At 42.0% G+C, this 15928-nt stretch overlaps 2 protein-coding genes across 2 annotated transcripts; both read left to right on the forward strand.

The window, feature by feature from the left end:
* The first annotated feature begins 2150 nt into the window (after positions 1-2150).
* On the forward strand, positions 2151-7801 carry LOC120034352 (ectonucleotide pyrophosphatase/phosphodiesterase family member 7-like). The gene is made up of 6 exons (XM_038980874.1): positions 2151-2515; positions 3359-3504; positions 3738-4370; positions 5771-5999; positions 6218-6341; positions 7185-7801. Exons 1-6 carry the CDS (start codon positions 2269-2271, stop codon positions 7237-7239), a joined length of 1434 nt encoding a protein of 477 aa, XP_038836802.1. The 5' UTR covers positions 2151-2268; the 3' UTR covers positions 7240-7801.
* Positions 7802-9168: 1367 nt separating this feature from the next.
* Positions 9169-15619, forward strand: cbx2 (chromobox homolog 2 (Drosophila Pc class)). The gene is made up of 5 exons (XM_038981199.1): positions 9169-9377; positions 9465-9508; positions 10806-10871; positions 11655-11724; positions 11822-15619. Exons 1-5 carry the CDS (start codon positions 9306-9308, stop codon positions 13250-13252), a joined length of 1683 nt encoding a protein of 560 aa, XP_038837127.1. The 5' UTR covers positions 9169-9305; the 3' UTR covers positions 13253-15619.
* Positions 15620-15928: the final 309 nt, after the last annotated feature.

The following is a 15928-nucleotide window of genomic DNA, read 5'->3' on the forward strand; positions in this document are numbered from 1 at the left end:
GTAAGCTTGATTACCAACAATGATGAGACAGCATACAGGGAGGAGGTGAGGGCCCTGGCGGAGTGGTGCCAGGAAAATAACCTCTCCCTCAACATCAACAAAATGAAGGAGCTGATCGTGGACTTCAGGAAACAGCAGAGGGAGCACTCCCCTATCCACATCGACGGGACAGCAGTGGAGAAGGTGAAAAGCTTCAAGTTCCTCGGCGTACACATCACTGACAATCTGAAATGGTCCACCCACACAGACAGTGTTGTGAAGAAGGCGCAACAGCGCCTCTTCAACCTCAGGAGGCTGAAGAAATTTGTCTTGGCCCCTAAGACCCTCACAAACTTTTACAGATACACAACTGAGAGCATACTGTCTGGCAGTATCACCGCCTAGTACGGCAACAGCACCGCCCGCAACCGCAGGGTTCTCCAGAGGGTGGTGAGGTCTGCACAACGCATCACCGGGGGCAAACTTTTAGTCAATGCCACTCCGACATTGCTCATCCTAATATTTATATATTTCTTAATTCCATTCTTTTACTTTTAGATGAGTGTGTATTGTTGTGAACTGTTAGATACTACTGCACTGTTGGAGCTAGGAACACAAGCATTTCGCTACACCCGCAATAACATCCGCTAAATATGTGTATGTGACCAATAACATTTGATTTGATGTGCGTTGGTGTGCATATCAATGCACACAGCATCTTTTTCCCCACTTCTATCGATAAAATAATTGTACAACGTCATACAAAAGTTTTACTGCTTGTGAACTTTCAAATGCATGCTGTCCTTAATAAATATGTAATGTCATAGGTATTTTAATATAACTTTTTGAACACAATTTTTTTATTATAAATAAAATATTGAATCGGTCGTCATCCTCAAATGAAGGGAATAATTACGCAATGTTTGCAAGAGGGTGGCAATCTGATTTCATTGGTCCTCAACTAGCGACTCAGACTCTTCATTCAGGATTAACTGAGTTATGCCGAGGTTTACATGGAAGATGGCAAACCAAATGTCATTGTTTTCAATGAGAGCATGACGGTAAATACCGCTGAGCCTGGCGGTGAATGCCGTCAGCCGCCACGGTAGACGGGACTTGCCGCCAAAGTTCAGACTTTTGCAGTCTGCCGTAGCTTTGTCTGTTTAGTGAAATCATCGTAGCAACGCATACCGTCGTGCTGGCTTGCTTCTGCCGTCAGCATCTTTCTTGCTTTCTTGTCCCGCTATGCCGACGGGTATGACGGTTTTTGCGTACCCTGTCTAAACACAGCATTAGCCCAAGTTATGCTGCGTTTAGACGAGGGACAGCATTTAACGTCGTGCTCTCATTGAAAACAATGACATTTGCTGTCTACCTCGTACCATCTAAACGCAGCATTAGCCTCCCCAGAGAAGGAAGGTTCTGAAGCATTCATTGCCATAGAAAGTTACCTGGCTAACTCCTCAAACCAGCTACTTAGTATACACCCTAGTTCTGTGAGATCAGGATATCAGGATTCAAGGTTGCTATTAGATTAGGATAGTTCTGTCCTTGTGCTGTTCTTGTCTATTAAGGTTATGTATTATGTCATGTTTTATGTTTTGTTTGGACTCCAGGAAGTGTAGCCACTGCTTTAGCAGTAGCTAACGGGGATGCAAATAAAATACTAAACTAAATAGTAAATACTATCAGGTTACGGTTTCCCTAGAGACTGGAGTTCACTGATGAAGAGGTACATCCTCTCATTTTCTTCTCAATTTTCTAGGCGTCAGATCGATCATGTACCATCCACACTCAAGGTGAAATCCATACGTGTCATTCCCCTTTGTCAATTATTCACTAGAAACTCAGAAAGACGGATGGACAAACGGACAGACAGACGGGCAGACAAAATGGATTAATGGACTGGCAGACAAAGTCCATGAACATAACAGCCAAGCGGACAGTCTTGTTTACAACATTCTGGAACTGATTTAATATCTTGCAATCACAATAAAAGAGAGTTCCTATAGAAGCACAGGAACAAACATTGGATGGTAATTACACAGTACATAAAAGCATAATCAAGCACCATGCATAAATGTGCTGAGCAAACATCCATCTTATCAACTAGATACTATATGATCAGCTAAGATGAAACTTTGATCACATGCTGCTGGCACAGGGAAGGGAAATGTGCTCAGGTGTAATGGGAAGAGGAGGGGCTTTAAGGCTTTAACCGTATAGCAACAGCCTGCATACCCAAGGATCGGAGTAAAGTGACAGACTCAGCTCTGTGTCGTACCCACTATGTTGTGGACAGTGAGTCTCTGCCTCCTGTTGGCCGCGTTCTCTTCAGGTGTACCGCTGGATAGATACAGCACCAAAGGCCAGCATAAAGTACTGCTCGTCTCCTTCGATGGCTTCAGGTGGGACTACGACCGCGATGTGGACACGCCGAATCTGGACACAATGGCCAAAGACGGGGTCAAGGCCAGATATGTGACCCCACCTTACCTCACCATCACCAGTCCCACACATTTCACCCTCCTAACAGGTACCTACTGTAGATCGATACGCAGGCACAACCCTTTTCTACAGGCTCCAAGAGAGCAGTGATTCTGTGGAGGTTCATGTTCATGTCATGGTGGTCCTTTTTTTTCTCCAATTATTGGATCACAAGTCATTCCCAGTTTAGTTTATAAGAATTGTGAATATGACTGGAAAAAAGGAATTAACTGTAATTCAATGTCCCAGGGTCCAGCAGCTTTCAGAGTTGAGTAAGATGATTATGTTGGGAAGGCTGAAGGAGGAATTTCTATTTTCCTTGACAGAAATTCTCATTTTTGACTCTTGAATCATCAGTGCCAGTTTAAAAGAAATTTAACTTCCTTGAAATTAAATTCCTTTAATCTTCATTTGTCTTGAAGAAGTTGTGTCATTATCAGGAGATTATGTTCACGTACTCAAGCCAGTCTGAGAGAAATGTAGCATTCACCATTTTAAATGAATTATTTGGACAGATGAGGACAGATGACAGTCAGGACTTGTCCATCTCAGTCCAGACCGGCCAGGACTGGAAGCCCACTCACAGCCTGATCGAGCATGTGTTTGTTACTGACGTCACTGCCAACCTTGTCACTGTCACAGTCAAGGAGTCCCCAACCAGTGTGGGCTTCTTCAACATACATAATTATTGACTGAACACCGGTAATTGAGCTGCCTAGCAAAGGGGCTGCAAAGTAGACAGCAGAGGCCTTAAGTGGGGTATTGAATGAAGTAGATAAGATAAGACCTTGTCCAAGAAGCGCCATGGCACTCACAGGCTATAAAGTTGATAGAATTTGTCATGTGAATGTGGCAGACTGAATATTGAAAGATTGACAGTGACTCTTTTCAGGGCGCTACATTGAAAACCATGGGGTGATCCACAACATGTGGTTCAACATCACCACCAGTGAGAAACTGCCTTACTATGCTACCCAGTTTAAGAATGAGTGGTGGGACAACGGCACTCTACCCATCTGGATCACAGCCCAGAGACAGGTCAGAATGATTTAAGATGCACCTTCATCTTAAATCATTCCTGCATTTGCTTTACATTAATACAAATCAAATCAAATGTTATGTCAATGCAAATAGTCTGGGTAGTCATTTAAATGTCTGTGCATATATGCATGTACGGTGTGTGTGAGTTTTGTTTGTAAGACTGTGTGTGTGTAAGACGGTGTGTGTGTGTGTGCGTGACACCTCTCTTCATCCCCATTTTGTCTATTCAGGGTCTGAGGGCTGGCTCTCTTCACTTTCCTGGCACGCAATCCACCTACCAGGGAGAGACGCAAACAGTGAAGGAAGTGGAACCACGGTTTTATGACTACAAAAACGAGACAAAATGGCAAGAGAACGTAGAGAAGGTGATGGGCACCTGGTTCAGTGAGATGGACCTGGACTTTGTGTCACTGTATTTTGGGGAGCCTGATGGCACAGGCCACAAATACGGGCCTGATTCCCCTGAGCGGAGGGAGATGGTCAAGCAGGTGGACAGAACAGTGGGCTACATCCGCAGCTTGGCTGAACAAAACGGACTTGCCGATAGTCTCAACATCATCATCACCGCTGACCATGGGATGAGCAATGTGTACCGCAACGGCTTGGTGAAGGAAATCACCCTTTCCAGGATCCCCGGATTCTCCTTCAGAGATATAGCCTTTCACCTGGTGGACTTTGGGCCCTCTGGGATGCTGCTTCCCAAGAAGGGCATGCTGGATAAGGTCTACAACACCCTGAAGGGGGCGCACCCTCACCTTCATGTCTTCAAGAAGGAGGAGATGCCCAAGCGCCTTCACTTTGCTAATAACAACCGCATCCTACCCATCATTCTCTTCTCTGACCCTGGATATGTCATTAACGGGGTGGGTTCATAGCATGTCTCTATAGTATTTAGTAATAGTAGTTCGCTTAAACAAATGAAGACGTTTTTTTAAAGGGTTTCCGTCACGCACAGAACCAATTTCATGCACACAAAAAGTGAAATGAAGGCATACTTTTGCTTTTGTGAGACTAAACATGCATATTGTTGTAGACTTTCCAATCCCATGCTTTAATGTGAATTACTGATTAGAGGATTGGCCTCAGTGAACATAGTATGAGCAAAGAAGCTGGTTTAAAAATAACCATATACAGTATATCTTTAGGCATCTAGAATATTTTATAACTTCTATAATGTACAGTACAGTATGGCACAACCTCATGCATGCATTATGTGATTTCTGATAACATGCCATATTTCAATGGACTACAAATATTGAAGGAATTACCAAGTGAATTTGGTTTGTAGAGATGGCGAAAATTGAATCTTTTAGACCGGAAATAAGGAATTCAACTCTAATCTTAATACATCACAATTTGAATCAAGTGCATTACCACCTTCCCAGGATAATGCAGGTTTGGCTGATGGCATGCAGAGCTCTCTAATGCTTCATGAAGATATTCATGCCACAAAATTCAACAATAGCATTTACATTTGGCTCAACCCTGCTGCCTGCAACTTCACCACTGAAAGTGCTACATCACTCCATTGAGTGATATAAATCTGGTTCCAGTGAGGGTATGTGGTGGAGTTCAGTTGATCTTCAGTCTGATTATCAAAATACATAAGTTCAGCGTATTTGACCCTCTTGTGTTATCTCCTGTTTACAGACCCTTTATTTAGACATTTCAAAAGATTCTCCTCTCAGTTTTATCAAAGCAAATGTTATGCATGTTCAGAGAAGGGTTACATAATATCTATGGTAATTAGCCTACCTTCTCCCTGTGTATCTAAATATATCAGTGTATTTTCTGTGAACAAAGTGAAGATTTAAAAAAAAGTGTCCGTATAACTGTATCGCTTGCTGTTCATACAATCCATCGTAATATCCATTTCATGATCAAAGTAGTTGTCCTGAATGACCAAAGGAACTATGTGATGTTTAGGCCTCCTTAGTTTATGAAAGGATTCCCTCTTAACCTGATTAACAGTCATTTTAACAGTATGCGTCTAATAATGGAGAACAGGGAAATTCTCCCGTTTCTGTTCTTATAAGCACTGAGCAGATGTAATGGTTGCTGAAGCAACCTTTTCCTTCAGTTAGTCAACATCTCCCTCTGCTGTCCAGTTGAGAGTACATCATAGAAAGACAAGTTGGACTTCAGGCTTCCCATTATGATGATCAATATGAATTGCAACATTCTGATCATTCACCTCTCCTACTCTAAATGGACTCCTACAGATTTGATCACCCTGACTCTTCTTGGTTCTTTGTCTCTACAGTTCCTCCCAGTGCAGTTCAACGCGGGGGAGCATGGCTTTGACAACGAAGAAATGGACATGAAGCCCTTCTTCAGGGCTGTGGGGCCGGCGTTCCAAAAGAACCTGGAGGTGGGCCCCTTTGAGACAGTGAACATATACCCCTTGATGTGTCACATACTGGGCATCAAGCCTGATCCCAATGATGGCCACCTGGATGCCACAAAACACATGCTGGTCTCTGCCACAGAGGGTAAGTTTATATCAGGCTAATGACCCAAAAAGTGTATTACACCTGCTCCTTCATTACACAGCCAAAGTAATCTATTGTCTAACGCAATGTATATAGAATGTACCAATATGCAACATAAATTACAAAATTGAATAGAAATGAGATTAATCATGTCTGTCATTGACATCCATGTACACAAATCAAATGACATTACATTTGCATTACGTCTCGTATTTCAGACCTCCGTCAGGACATAAAATCAAATATCTTTGTTGGATTGGCAGCAGTGGCTGGATTTCTTGTTGTGGTCTTCATAGCGGTTGTGTCGTTTAATGCATTCAAGAAGGAGAATAATGATAGAAGGTATGTATGTCTGAATATTTATACAAATCAATGGGAATTGGAAAATGTGAATACTTGCCTGCACAATCTGATATATAGAAATGTGTGCAATGTACCTAAGCATGTAAAAAGAGAAAAATATAGAAATTGACTAACCACAGGTATGTTTCATTCTCCTAATGGTTAAAGGGCAACTAATACCTCAAACATACAGTATTAAAATAAACAAGCAGAAGGATATTTGCCCACTGGCAAGTACATAGAGTTGCAAACAACTTTGCTTTAAATGCTTAATTTCTTTTGTTTACTGCCAATGTTGGATTCCGTCAGTCTCTCAGCTTCTGTCACGGTTTCTTCCTCTGCCATAACTCAAGACGATAATGGACTGATTGGAAGCTTTCTATAGTTAAAGGTGTCATTCCTAGAGACAGGTAAACAAACTGAACGAGTCAAACGGTGGAAACAATCTGTCAGGGGTAAAAAATAAAAACAACAAGTCAAGTGCTCTGTCTGTTAATACACTTGATGGTCAGGGTAGATATGGGCTGTCAATTAGGGACAGACGTTTGTTTGGCATGCTGGCTGAGCTCCGGATTGATCTCAATCTGTTCACGTCCTGTTGCTGATTGTAGTCAGCGGGATACTGACTCTGCAGAGGCCTAGTTGGATAACATGGTGCAGATAAGCTACATAAAGTTTTAAATTCTGTAAACATTAATGTTTGGGTTTTAATGATTTAAACATGTCATTGGTTTAGTCCTCACACTGAATGTGAAATGTACATTTTAGAGAACTATGATAACCCTGTGTCAACATAACTTCTTCCCAATTATTCAGAACACATCCTTTTTTACTATGTTTCAGCTCTGAGAAGTCAGTGCTTCCAGGGGGAAAGGAAGTGACTCAAACTGCCCTTTAAACTGCACCCCAAGTGAAATCTGAAATGGATAAACAAAGGGACGTCACTACTTATGATATTTTGGACATACTCCCTAAAAACCACCTTATCACAGACTAGTGCATCCCCTCCATGTTGAGACTGACACCCTGCAGACTGATCGGAGAGGTTTTTTCCTTGCGAATGTAAGCCCCTACAGTCACCATGCCACCTGGGACAACTTATGCTTTAGACATTTTCTAAAAGGATGTATTCTCTAAACAATGATTGGTGCCATGATACACTGATGAGATCAGTAGACTACAGCTACAGTAAAAGAACACATTATCTGAAACTAAGTCACTGGACAAAACCAGTTCAAAAAGTGACAAATTGTATACTCTGACATCAGTGCAGACATGCATTATATGAAAGTTGGAAATCAGAAATGGATTTATAATTAAACAAGTAATATTTTTCAAAATCCTGTCAACTAACAAAATAATTGTTTGTGGTTTTGTTCTGGATGGCAGTGAGTGAGTGCAGCGAACCTATAGGTTTCTGTATAAATAAGTTATATAAATAAAGGAATGGAAATACCTTTCAAGAGTCTGAATAGGTCCTTTGTTAGGGGGAAAAATCCTGTACATTAACACTGTTCCAAAGTTTTAGGCAGGTGTGAAAAAAATGCTGTCAAGAATGCTTTCAAAAATATACATGTTCATTTATATTTATCAATTAACAAAATGCAAAGTGACTGAAGAGAAGAAAAATCTGCATCAAAATAATATTTGGTGTGACCACCCTTTCTCTTGAAAACAGCATAAATTCTTCTAGGTACAATTGCAGACAGTTTGAAGGAACTTGGCAGGTAGGTTGGCCCAAACGTCTTGGAGAACTAACCACAGTTCTGTGGATTTAGGCAGCCTCAGGTGCTTCTCGCACTTCATGTAATCCCAGATAGACTCGATGTTGAGATCAGGGCTCTGTGGGGGCCATACCATCACTTCCAGGACTCCTTCACGCTGAAGATAGTGAAATTCGTTAAGAACTGTGTGTTCGGGGTCGTTGTCATGCTGCAGAATACATTTGGGGACAATCAGATGCCTCCCTGATGGTATTGCATGATGGATAAGTATCTGCCTGTACTTCTCAGCATTGAGGAGACCATTAATTCTGACCAAATCCAACTCCATTTGCAGAAATGACGCTCCAAACTTGCAAGAAATCTCCACCATGCTTCACTGTTGCCTGCAGACACTCATTTGCGTACCGATCTCCAGCCCTTCAGCGAACAAACTGCCTTCTGCTACAGCCAAATATTTCAAATTTTGACTCAGTCCAGAAACCCTGCTGCCATTTTTCTGCACCCCAGTTCCTGTGTTTTATAAAAGTCACCTTGCCCGAGAAGTTTATATGGTTATCAAAACGTCACGCCAGACCTTATATTTAAGTGTTTCTAAAATCCACTATGGGAAAAATGAATGGTGGAAAAATGATTGAAACCATTTCCCTGTTTGACCGCTAGGTTTTGTGGCGCTCAATAAACTACAACAGAGAGGAAGAGGTGAAGGGAGAGAGTTTACTCCGCCCAAAATCTGTCCACGAAACAGACCACGAAGTGAGGCATTTTTGCATGGAGGTCAATGAGAGAGTGTGGTCAACAACAGTTGTAATTGCTAATTTGTTACATGAGGCTTATTTGATCTGTTATACGTTTCATAATGGTTATGTTGTTAGGAATTCGCTGATATATGTGGACGCACGTGGCATTTCGGAAACAAAAAACAAAAAAACGACTTTATATTGTTGTTCAGACACGTATCTGCCCTTTCATTGGCGAATGTTCTCACCTGATCTGGCCTCCTCCCTCCCGCCTTCCATCTTTGAGGACATGTAGTTCCATTGCTTGAGCGGTCACTCGATTATCTTGGCAATATAATAGAACATTTTTGACCACAATATGTGAAAACGATTTGATTGGTCACACGTCGAGGTGTGACGTTTACAGGGACGGTATCTGCCAAGGGACAAGCTTCGCGAATGCGTTTTCTTTCCGCCCTCTTTTCCATTCTTTTCATAAAATACTAGAGTAGGCAACAGCGAACATGGAGGAATTGAGCGCCGTAGGAGAACAGGTTTTCGACGCTGAATGCATCCTGAACAAACGACTAAGAAAGGTTAGATGTTGTAAGATATAATTTTCTCATATCCCAAAATATTTTCTGCCCACAGTTTGGTAACATTTCCCTTCTCTATTTTCGCAGGGGAAGTTAGAGTTTCTTGTAAAGTGGAGGGGATGGTCATCCAAGTAAGTACAAGTGGTGCTGCAGCTGCGAGTGCAGCATCAAACAATGAAAACAACAACAACGTGTCGCTTTTTGCTTCACTGTTGTAGTAAAATAATTCATACATTCCCTAAAATCGCTCGAAAACATGCTGCACGTGAAAACGAGAAATTATGGTTTTACGCTTGCCTCCTACTACTATTATTATTGTTGGTTTTAAGGTTAGGAAATTAACCTAGTTAGTTATGCAAAACAAACAGATCGTTTAGGGTTTTGGTTTCTCGTATTCAATATCTGCTGGTTTGTCTATTTGACATTTTCTCAGTAATTAGGCCACACAAACTAGGCTATAGAAACTCATATTTGATCACTCGCTTACTGGAGCTCTAGCTAATGGTTTATCAATTTAGCTTTATATTATATGCTTTATTGATAAATAAATTACAAGCAGGAGTTGGTAGAAGTTTGGGTTGGGAAACGTATGCCGAGTCTCAAACACATCCCACAAACTACAGTGTACACTTGCCTAATTTTTGTGATGGTTGTTTAAATGTATATGATAATGTTATATCGTTTATTTATTGCCTAACGTGACTCGGTAGTATACATAGAATCTTCGTAAATCAGTCTTTCCCCCCTTTCGAGCGCTCCAGCTGCCAGCGTGTCCTTGTCACAGTTGCCCTTTCCCTTGTCCCTTCTGTTTCATTGTTGCTATTAATCCCAGCATCAATGGGCATTCTGCCTGTCACTCACACCCCGTTCTTAACCCAAATCCTCACATTGCTGTCGGATTCTGCCAGCGCCATCGACTTGGTCAGTTATTTACTTGTTGTGATATAAACAGGTAAGACGTGGCTGGTGGAAATTATAATGTGCTTGCCAATTTGCGATCTCTTTCTACATTAACTCAGTATTGGCCCTCTTGAGATTCTCTGATTCCTGTGAAGGCGGCAGATCCTGCACACTTAAATAAACTTCTCTCCTTATCTTCCCCCTTTGCTATGTGGTTAACCCTCCCACTCACAGCTCTTTGCATATGCCTCCTATCTCTACACTAGGTTACACTAGGCCTCCTTTCTCTAATCACTATGTTAGGTTACACTAGGCTTCTTATCTCTACACAGTCACTAGGGTATAGGTTATACTAGGTCTCTAGTCACTAGGTTAGGTTACACTAGGCCTACATTTCATTAGTGGTACACTATGGTCCAATCAGTGCATTGACTAACTTGTATCATCAACTTTTACCAAGAAGTAATGCAATGTGGACATTTTAAGTGATTTTAGTATTTTGATGGACATATTTTCCTTTTGCTTCAGGCACAATAGCTGGGAGCCCCAAACGAACATCCTTGACCCAAGATTATTGGCTGCATTTAACAAGAGGTGAGTTTCTATTTGCCCAGGACCTCACTGAGTGAGCTATCCACTATATCCAAGCAATGCCCTCTGAAATGCTCCAGCAGGGGTTAATAGTGCCCCATTCAAGCCAGTGTGGAGCCCACAGATAGGCATACAATCTGTGTTTTCAGGCTGTAAACACATCGATATGAGTTTAGGTTTTCCCAACCCTTCAAGTTTTATTTGATGGTCGTTCTGTTCAATATACATTTGATATAAAAATACATTATTTTATATTGGTAAGGGATAAAATAATGCATTTGTAAAATAAAAGGAGTCATAAGTGCCAGTTAATCTTAAAACTGAAGCAGGGAAAACAACATTTAATTTCAAATGTATACTTTCCTTTGCTAACATACATTTGTAGAAGGATAACAATGATTTAAAAGCATATACAGCAGGAAATGAGGGGGTGGAACAAAAACAGGAACCAAATTTCCAAAAGTGAAAGCGTATCTAATGTTTTCAGATGAGCATCTGGGGATTTTTATTGCAACCTCTGATTTGTTTTTGCCAAGCATTGGGCGTTGCAAGACCAGACAATACTTCACGAGATGTTACTTGTAAAAAAAAAAATGTGTGTCAAGAAGAAAGCGTGTCAAGAAGAAAGCTACAAGTATTGGATCACAGTGTATATGTTTAGTGATAGAATACCCTCTCCTCAGATGGTTTCCAAAACACTCAAGTGCTCACTCTGTATCCTTGACTCCTGCTCTACTTCTACCATAACTACTGCTGAAGACTGTTTCCTATATATTGTTTTTACAGTGAACAAGAAAAGGAAATTCTGATCAGCAAGAGAGGGAAAAGGCCGAGGGGGAGACCTCGAAAAGTTGTGGTATGCTTTCCTCAAGACCTTTACAAATAGTGAAAAGTATTTTCTACCAAAATGTCATAAATATAATGTAATATGACTTCTCTCTTCCTCATTTCAGGAAACTGTGCCTGAAGTGTCAAAGTCAAGCAGCTCTTCGTCATCTTCATCTGGCTCATCATCGTCATCTTCTTCCTCTTCCTCATCGGATGATGACGACGATGATGATAACAACGATAGAAAGGCAAAGCCAGGTCCCAGAACACGGGAGCTCCACCCTGTCCCTCAGAAGAAAGCACAGATTGTTGTGGCCAAGCCGGAGCCCCCGAGGAAGAAGCGAGGCAGGAAAGCACTGCCTGCAGAAATGAAGGCCATTCAACAGAACAAGGGCCAGCGCAAGATCATAAAGACAGTTGCCAAAGACTCCCCTGCAGACCTCCGAGGTGGAATCAAGAAACCCTTTCACCCAGCCAGCTTCACCTTCATGGGGTTGAACAGCAGAGGCCCTCTGAGTGTCCAGGGCAGATGTTCCCTGGCCCAGGGTGGGACTACTAAAAACTCCATGAACACTGCAGGCCGGTCAAATACCTCAGCTTCTCTCTCTTTCAACCAGAGATCCAACCAGAGCAAGAGTCACGCTTCTGACTTCAAACTGTCGGTCTCTGAAGTGGACAGTGGAGCAGGTTTGAACTTAAAAACGACTGCAAGCAAATCTCCTGGAGTAGCAGCGTTGAATTTGCATAACTCCAAACTCTCAACCAGCAATGGCAACCCGCAAGGAGCTTTTCAGCCACAGCTGGGTTCCCACAATGGGCAGAAGAAACCAGATGCCCCTGGGCAAACACCAGTGCAGCAGGTACCCAATAACAAACCTGCTGCCCCCTTGTCCACTCCTAAAGGCCCTGCCAACCAAGCTGCAAGCCTTCAGGCACTAAACCTGCAGAGTGTGAACAAATCAACACCGGGCAACGGTACTCCAGGCAATGGCACCGTGCCAGTGTCCAACCTGCGAAGCACTGCCAACCCAGCACGGAAAGACACAGTTGGTCAGTATGGTCAAGAGAAAAATCCTGTACAGAGTCCTGTCACGCCTGGTGGACAACAGCCCAGAAAGAACCATCCTGGAGTTGATAAGGTCAAAGCTGAGGAGACCAGTGAAGTGGGTGTCACGGCAGAGAGGCCTGAGAGGCTGACTACAACAAGGGCCCAAGCAAGGGTTGAGAAGAGCATTGTCCAGAACCCCTCCGCAGAGGCCAGAGACATCCTGGGCAAGCGGGAGAGATCTGCCTCCAAAGACAGTGGCAAGCAGGCCAAGGTCCTCCTGAGTGAGATGAGCACCGGTGAGGAGAGCACCTCAGACTCTGACCATGATTCGCCCTACCCAAGTAACAGTCAGGACTTGTCCATCTCAGTCCAGACCGGCCAGGACTGGAAGCCCACTCACAGCCTGATCGAGCATGTGTTTGTTACTGACGTCACTGCCAACCTTGTCACTGTCACAGTCAAGGAGTCCCCAACCAGTGTGGGCTTCTTCAACATACATAATTATTGACTGAACACCGGTAATTGAGCTGCCTAGCAAAGGGGCTGCAAAGTAGACAGCAGAGGCCTTAAGTGGGGTATTGAATGAAGTAGATAAGTTAGAGCAGTGTTAATGCACATAGGTTTACTGCAGTGATGCGAAGTTTCCCCTTCTCTACAATGTATTAATCTGAAATCTGCAGACTTACTCTTTTGCTTTGCTCTGTTAGTAAGACAATGTACTTCTGATATATTGTACACATGCAACAAAACAAGCTAATCAACTGGAGGAAAGCTTTGTCTTAAGGGAACTATTCAGGGCCAGGTGTAAACTAGATTGGTAGCTTGTTTGATTACAAAGTAGTAATGCAACTCTTAAGGATGTCATTATAATGTAGCTACCTCTAGTTTAATACAGCTCTCATTTTGTATTCAATATTCTTGCGAAGTTCTTCTGGAACGGCAAGCTTGGAAGTACTGTTTTTTTTCTCTTCTCCCTCGAGTATAAGATGTTGTGACCATTACAATCAATTTGCCAATTCACATTAGTGTAAAGCACTGTAGTCTTATATGAAGTGTAAAATTCCAATGAAAGGAGAAACAATAGCAACATTTCCTTAGGCAACATTTTTCGATTTGAAAATGTTGTAATTACTGGAAGAGCTCTTGAAGCTATACCATTAACAAAGAAGTTTGCAAGGCAAACCTGGTGTTGCGTTGAGGACCAAGTTCTCATCAGTTGAAAATAAGTTTAATTCCTCAGTGCAGTCAGTCTATCAGTGAAGTATTCCACCCAGGCTGGAGTACGAGGGAAGAAGATACACTATCTCTGTTCTCCCTTAGTGCTCAGATAAGACCGGTTACTGGCCGAGGTTAATCCTCTCCCTTCAGGTCTGTGCTCCCACAACCCCACTAGGACATTCACTGGTGGGTGTACTCCTGTCAAAACTGGTGATTATTATGGATGAGCCCAGTGAATAATTGACGGTATAGATATGGCAGGATGATGATGGACAGCACACCTGCAGTGACTCCTCCCCTAACCCAGCCATAGTACCCGTGAGGGGCCTCTTTGTGCCTTTATGAGCGCTGAGGGCAAGCACTCAGGGATTTCACTACTGTGGGAAGGGTGGAGGCAAAGGAAACCCAACAATGAACTAACTGCCTGGTATTGTTTTTCCTTGACCACAAAAAAACACCAGATTGAGTATTTAGCAGCTGGTGTTCAAAGTGTAGGCTGATGAAATGCTAGATATTTTCCTTTGTTACATGCAGTGTGCATACACACACCACAATCTCATTTTACTCGCCTGCATGGGATCAGGAGTTAGGCTCTGCTACCCACAGAAGAAAAATGTGTTTATCTGATGTAACTGAAAAGAAACCACAACGTCTACTGTCTTTCTGCTCCCTAGAGAGGAGTTTAGCTACACAGCACTTCAACTGAACTCCCCACTCTAATCACACTCTGCAGACCATGCTTTAAATGTTTTACTAAAATGAATCAACAAAGGCGTTACCCCAAAGAAAGCTAACGTGTCAGGTTTGCAGAGAAGGATGGTTATTCTAGAGCATCTGTTAATTATACACAGAGGTGGTAATCATTGCTCCCTACTTGTTTAAATCTTGCCATGCAGATGCACCGTGTTTGAAAGTGCAGTTGTGTCATGATGTAACCTATGTGGTAGTGTATTGTTTAAACAAATACAACAAGATATATTTTTAGTGAGAATTCTGGAGACACAACATTTGAGTGTGATTTGCCTCATACAGATCAGAGTAGCTAGGCATTGTCCAGACATGTTTATTCTTCAACTAGATTTACAATACTTACAGATTTACAGTCAAATTGACTAGACTAGGACCAGCAACCACTTAGGTGGTTTTAAGTGCTTGTATTCAGCTGTTTATGTTGATGGTTTCTATATGCCTTAAACACTATTTGAGGCTATCTGGACCCTGGATTTGGAAAAATGTTCTCTCAAATATGTTCATATGCAAACATTACTGACATGATTAATTGGCAGCCTTGAAGGAAGACAAGGCATTGTGCCTTGATAGGTGAGAAATGACCCTCATCCACAGGGTTTCTTAAATGTTAATGACATTTGACAATTTATGGGAGGATGGGGCACTTACAACTGGATTGCTTTGATAATTGTATCTCACATTTAACATTAGCTGGAGCCAGGCTACAGACTCCTGTAACAGTGGTATTATGTTTTCCTCGCTCCATTTCTCAATCTGTGACGAGAGGGAGTGAAGGCATACAAGAAAAGACAATTGTTGGGCTGTGGTCTTTACACATTTGTAATCTTCTTTTGATATACTAACTATTTCAACTGGAGGCTGTATTCTTCAAACTATTTATTTAAACGAGGTCTTCAAGATAGGACAATGTCACCAATCTTTGTATTGTGCATGTTGTCGTGATATTAACCTTTAATAAATAGTACTTTCTTAATAAGTCTGGTAATCATTTCTGTTTTCACTGATCATGTTAGGGGTGCCCCTCAACCTTCAACTCATAATGCCAACCCAAGTCATACATGTTCTGTTAATTTGCCTTAGTATTAGAAATTCTGCTGAATTTAAATAGCCAATAGGAGTCTGAATTAAATTATTAGGTACGTGCGAGTGTGTTACAAAAATACTTTGCAAAAATACTCTTTGCAGGAGCCTCCTGAATATAATGTAGTTATTCATT

Source organism: Salvelinus namaycush, chromosome 41 (genome assembly GCF_016432855.1).
Source record: "Salvelinus namaycush isolate Seneca chromosome 41, SaNama_1.0, whole genome shotgun sequence".
Lineage (NCBI taxonomy): Eukaryota > Metazoa > Chordata > Actinopteri > Salmoniformes > Salmonidae > Salvelinus > Salvelinus namaycush.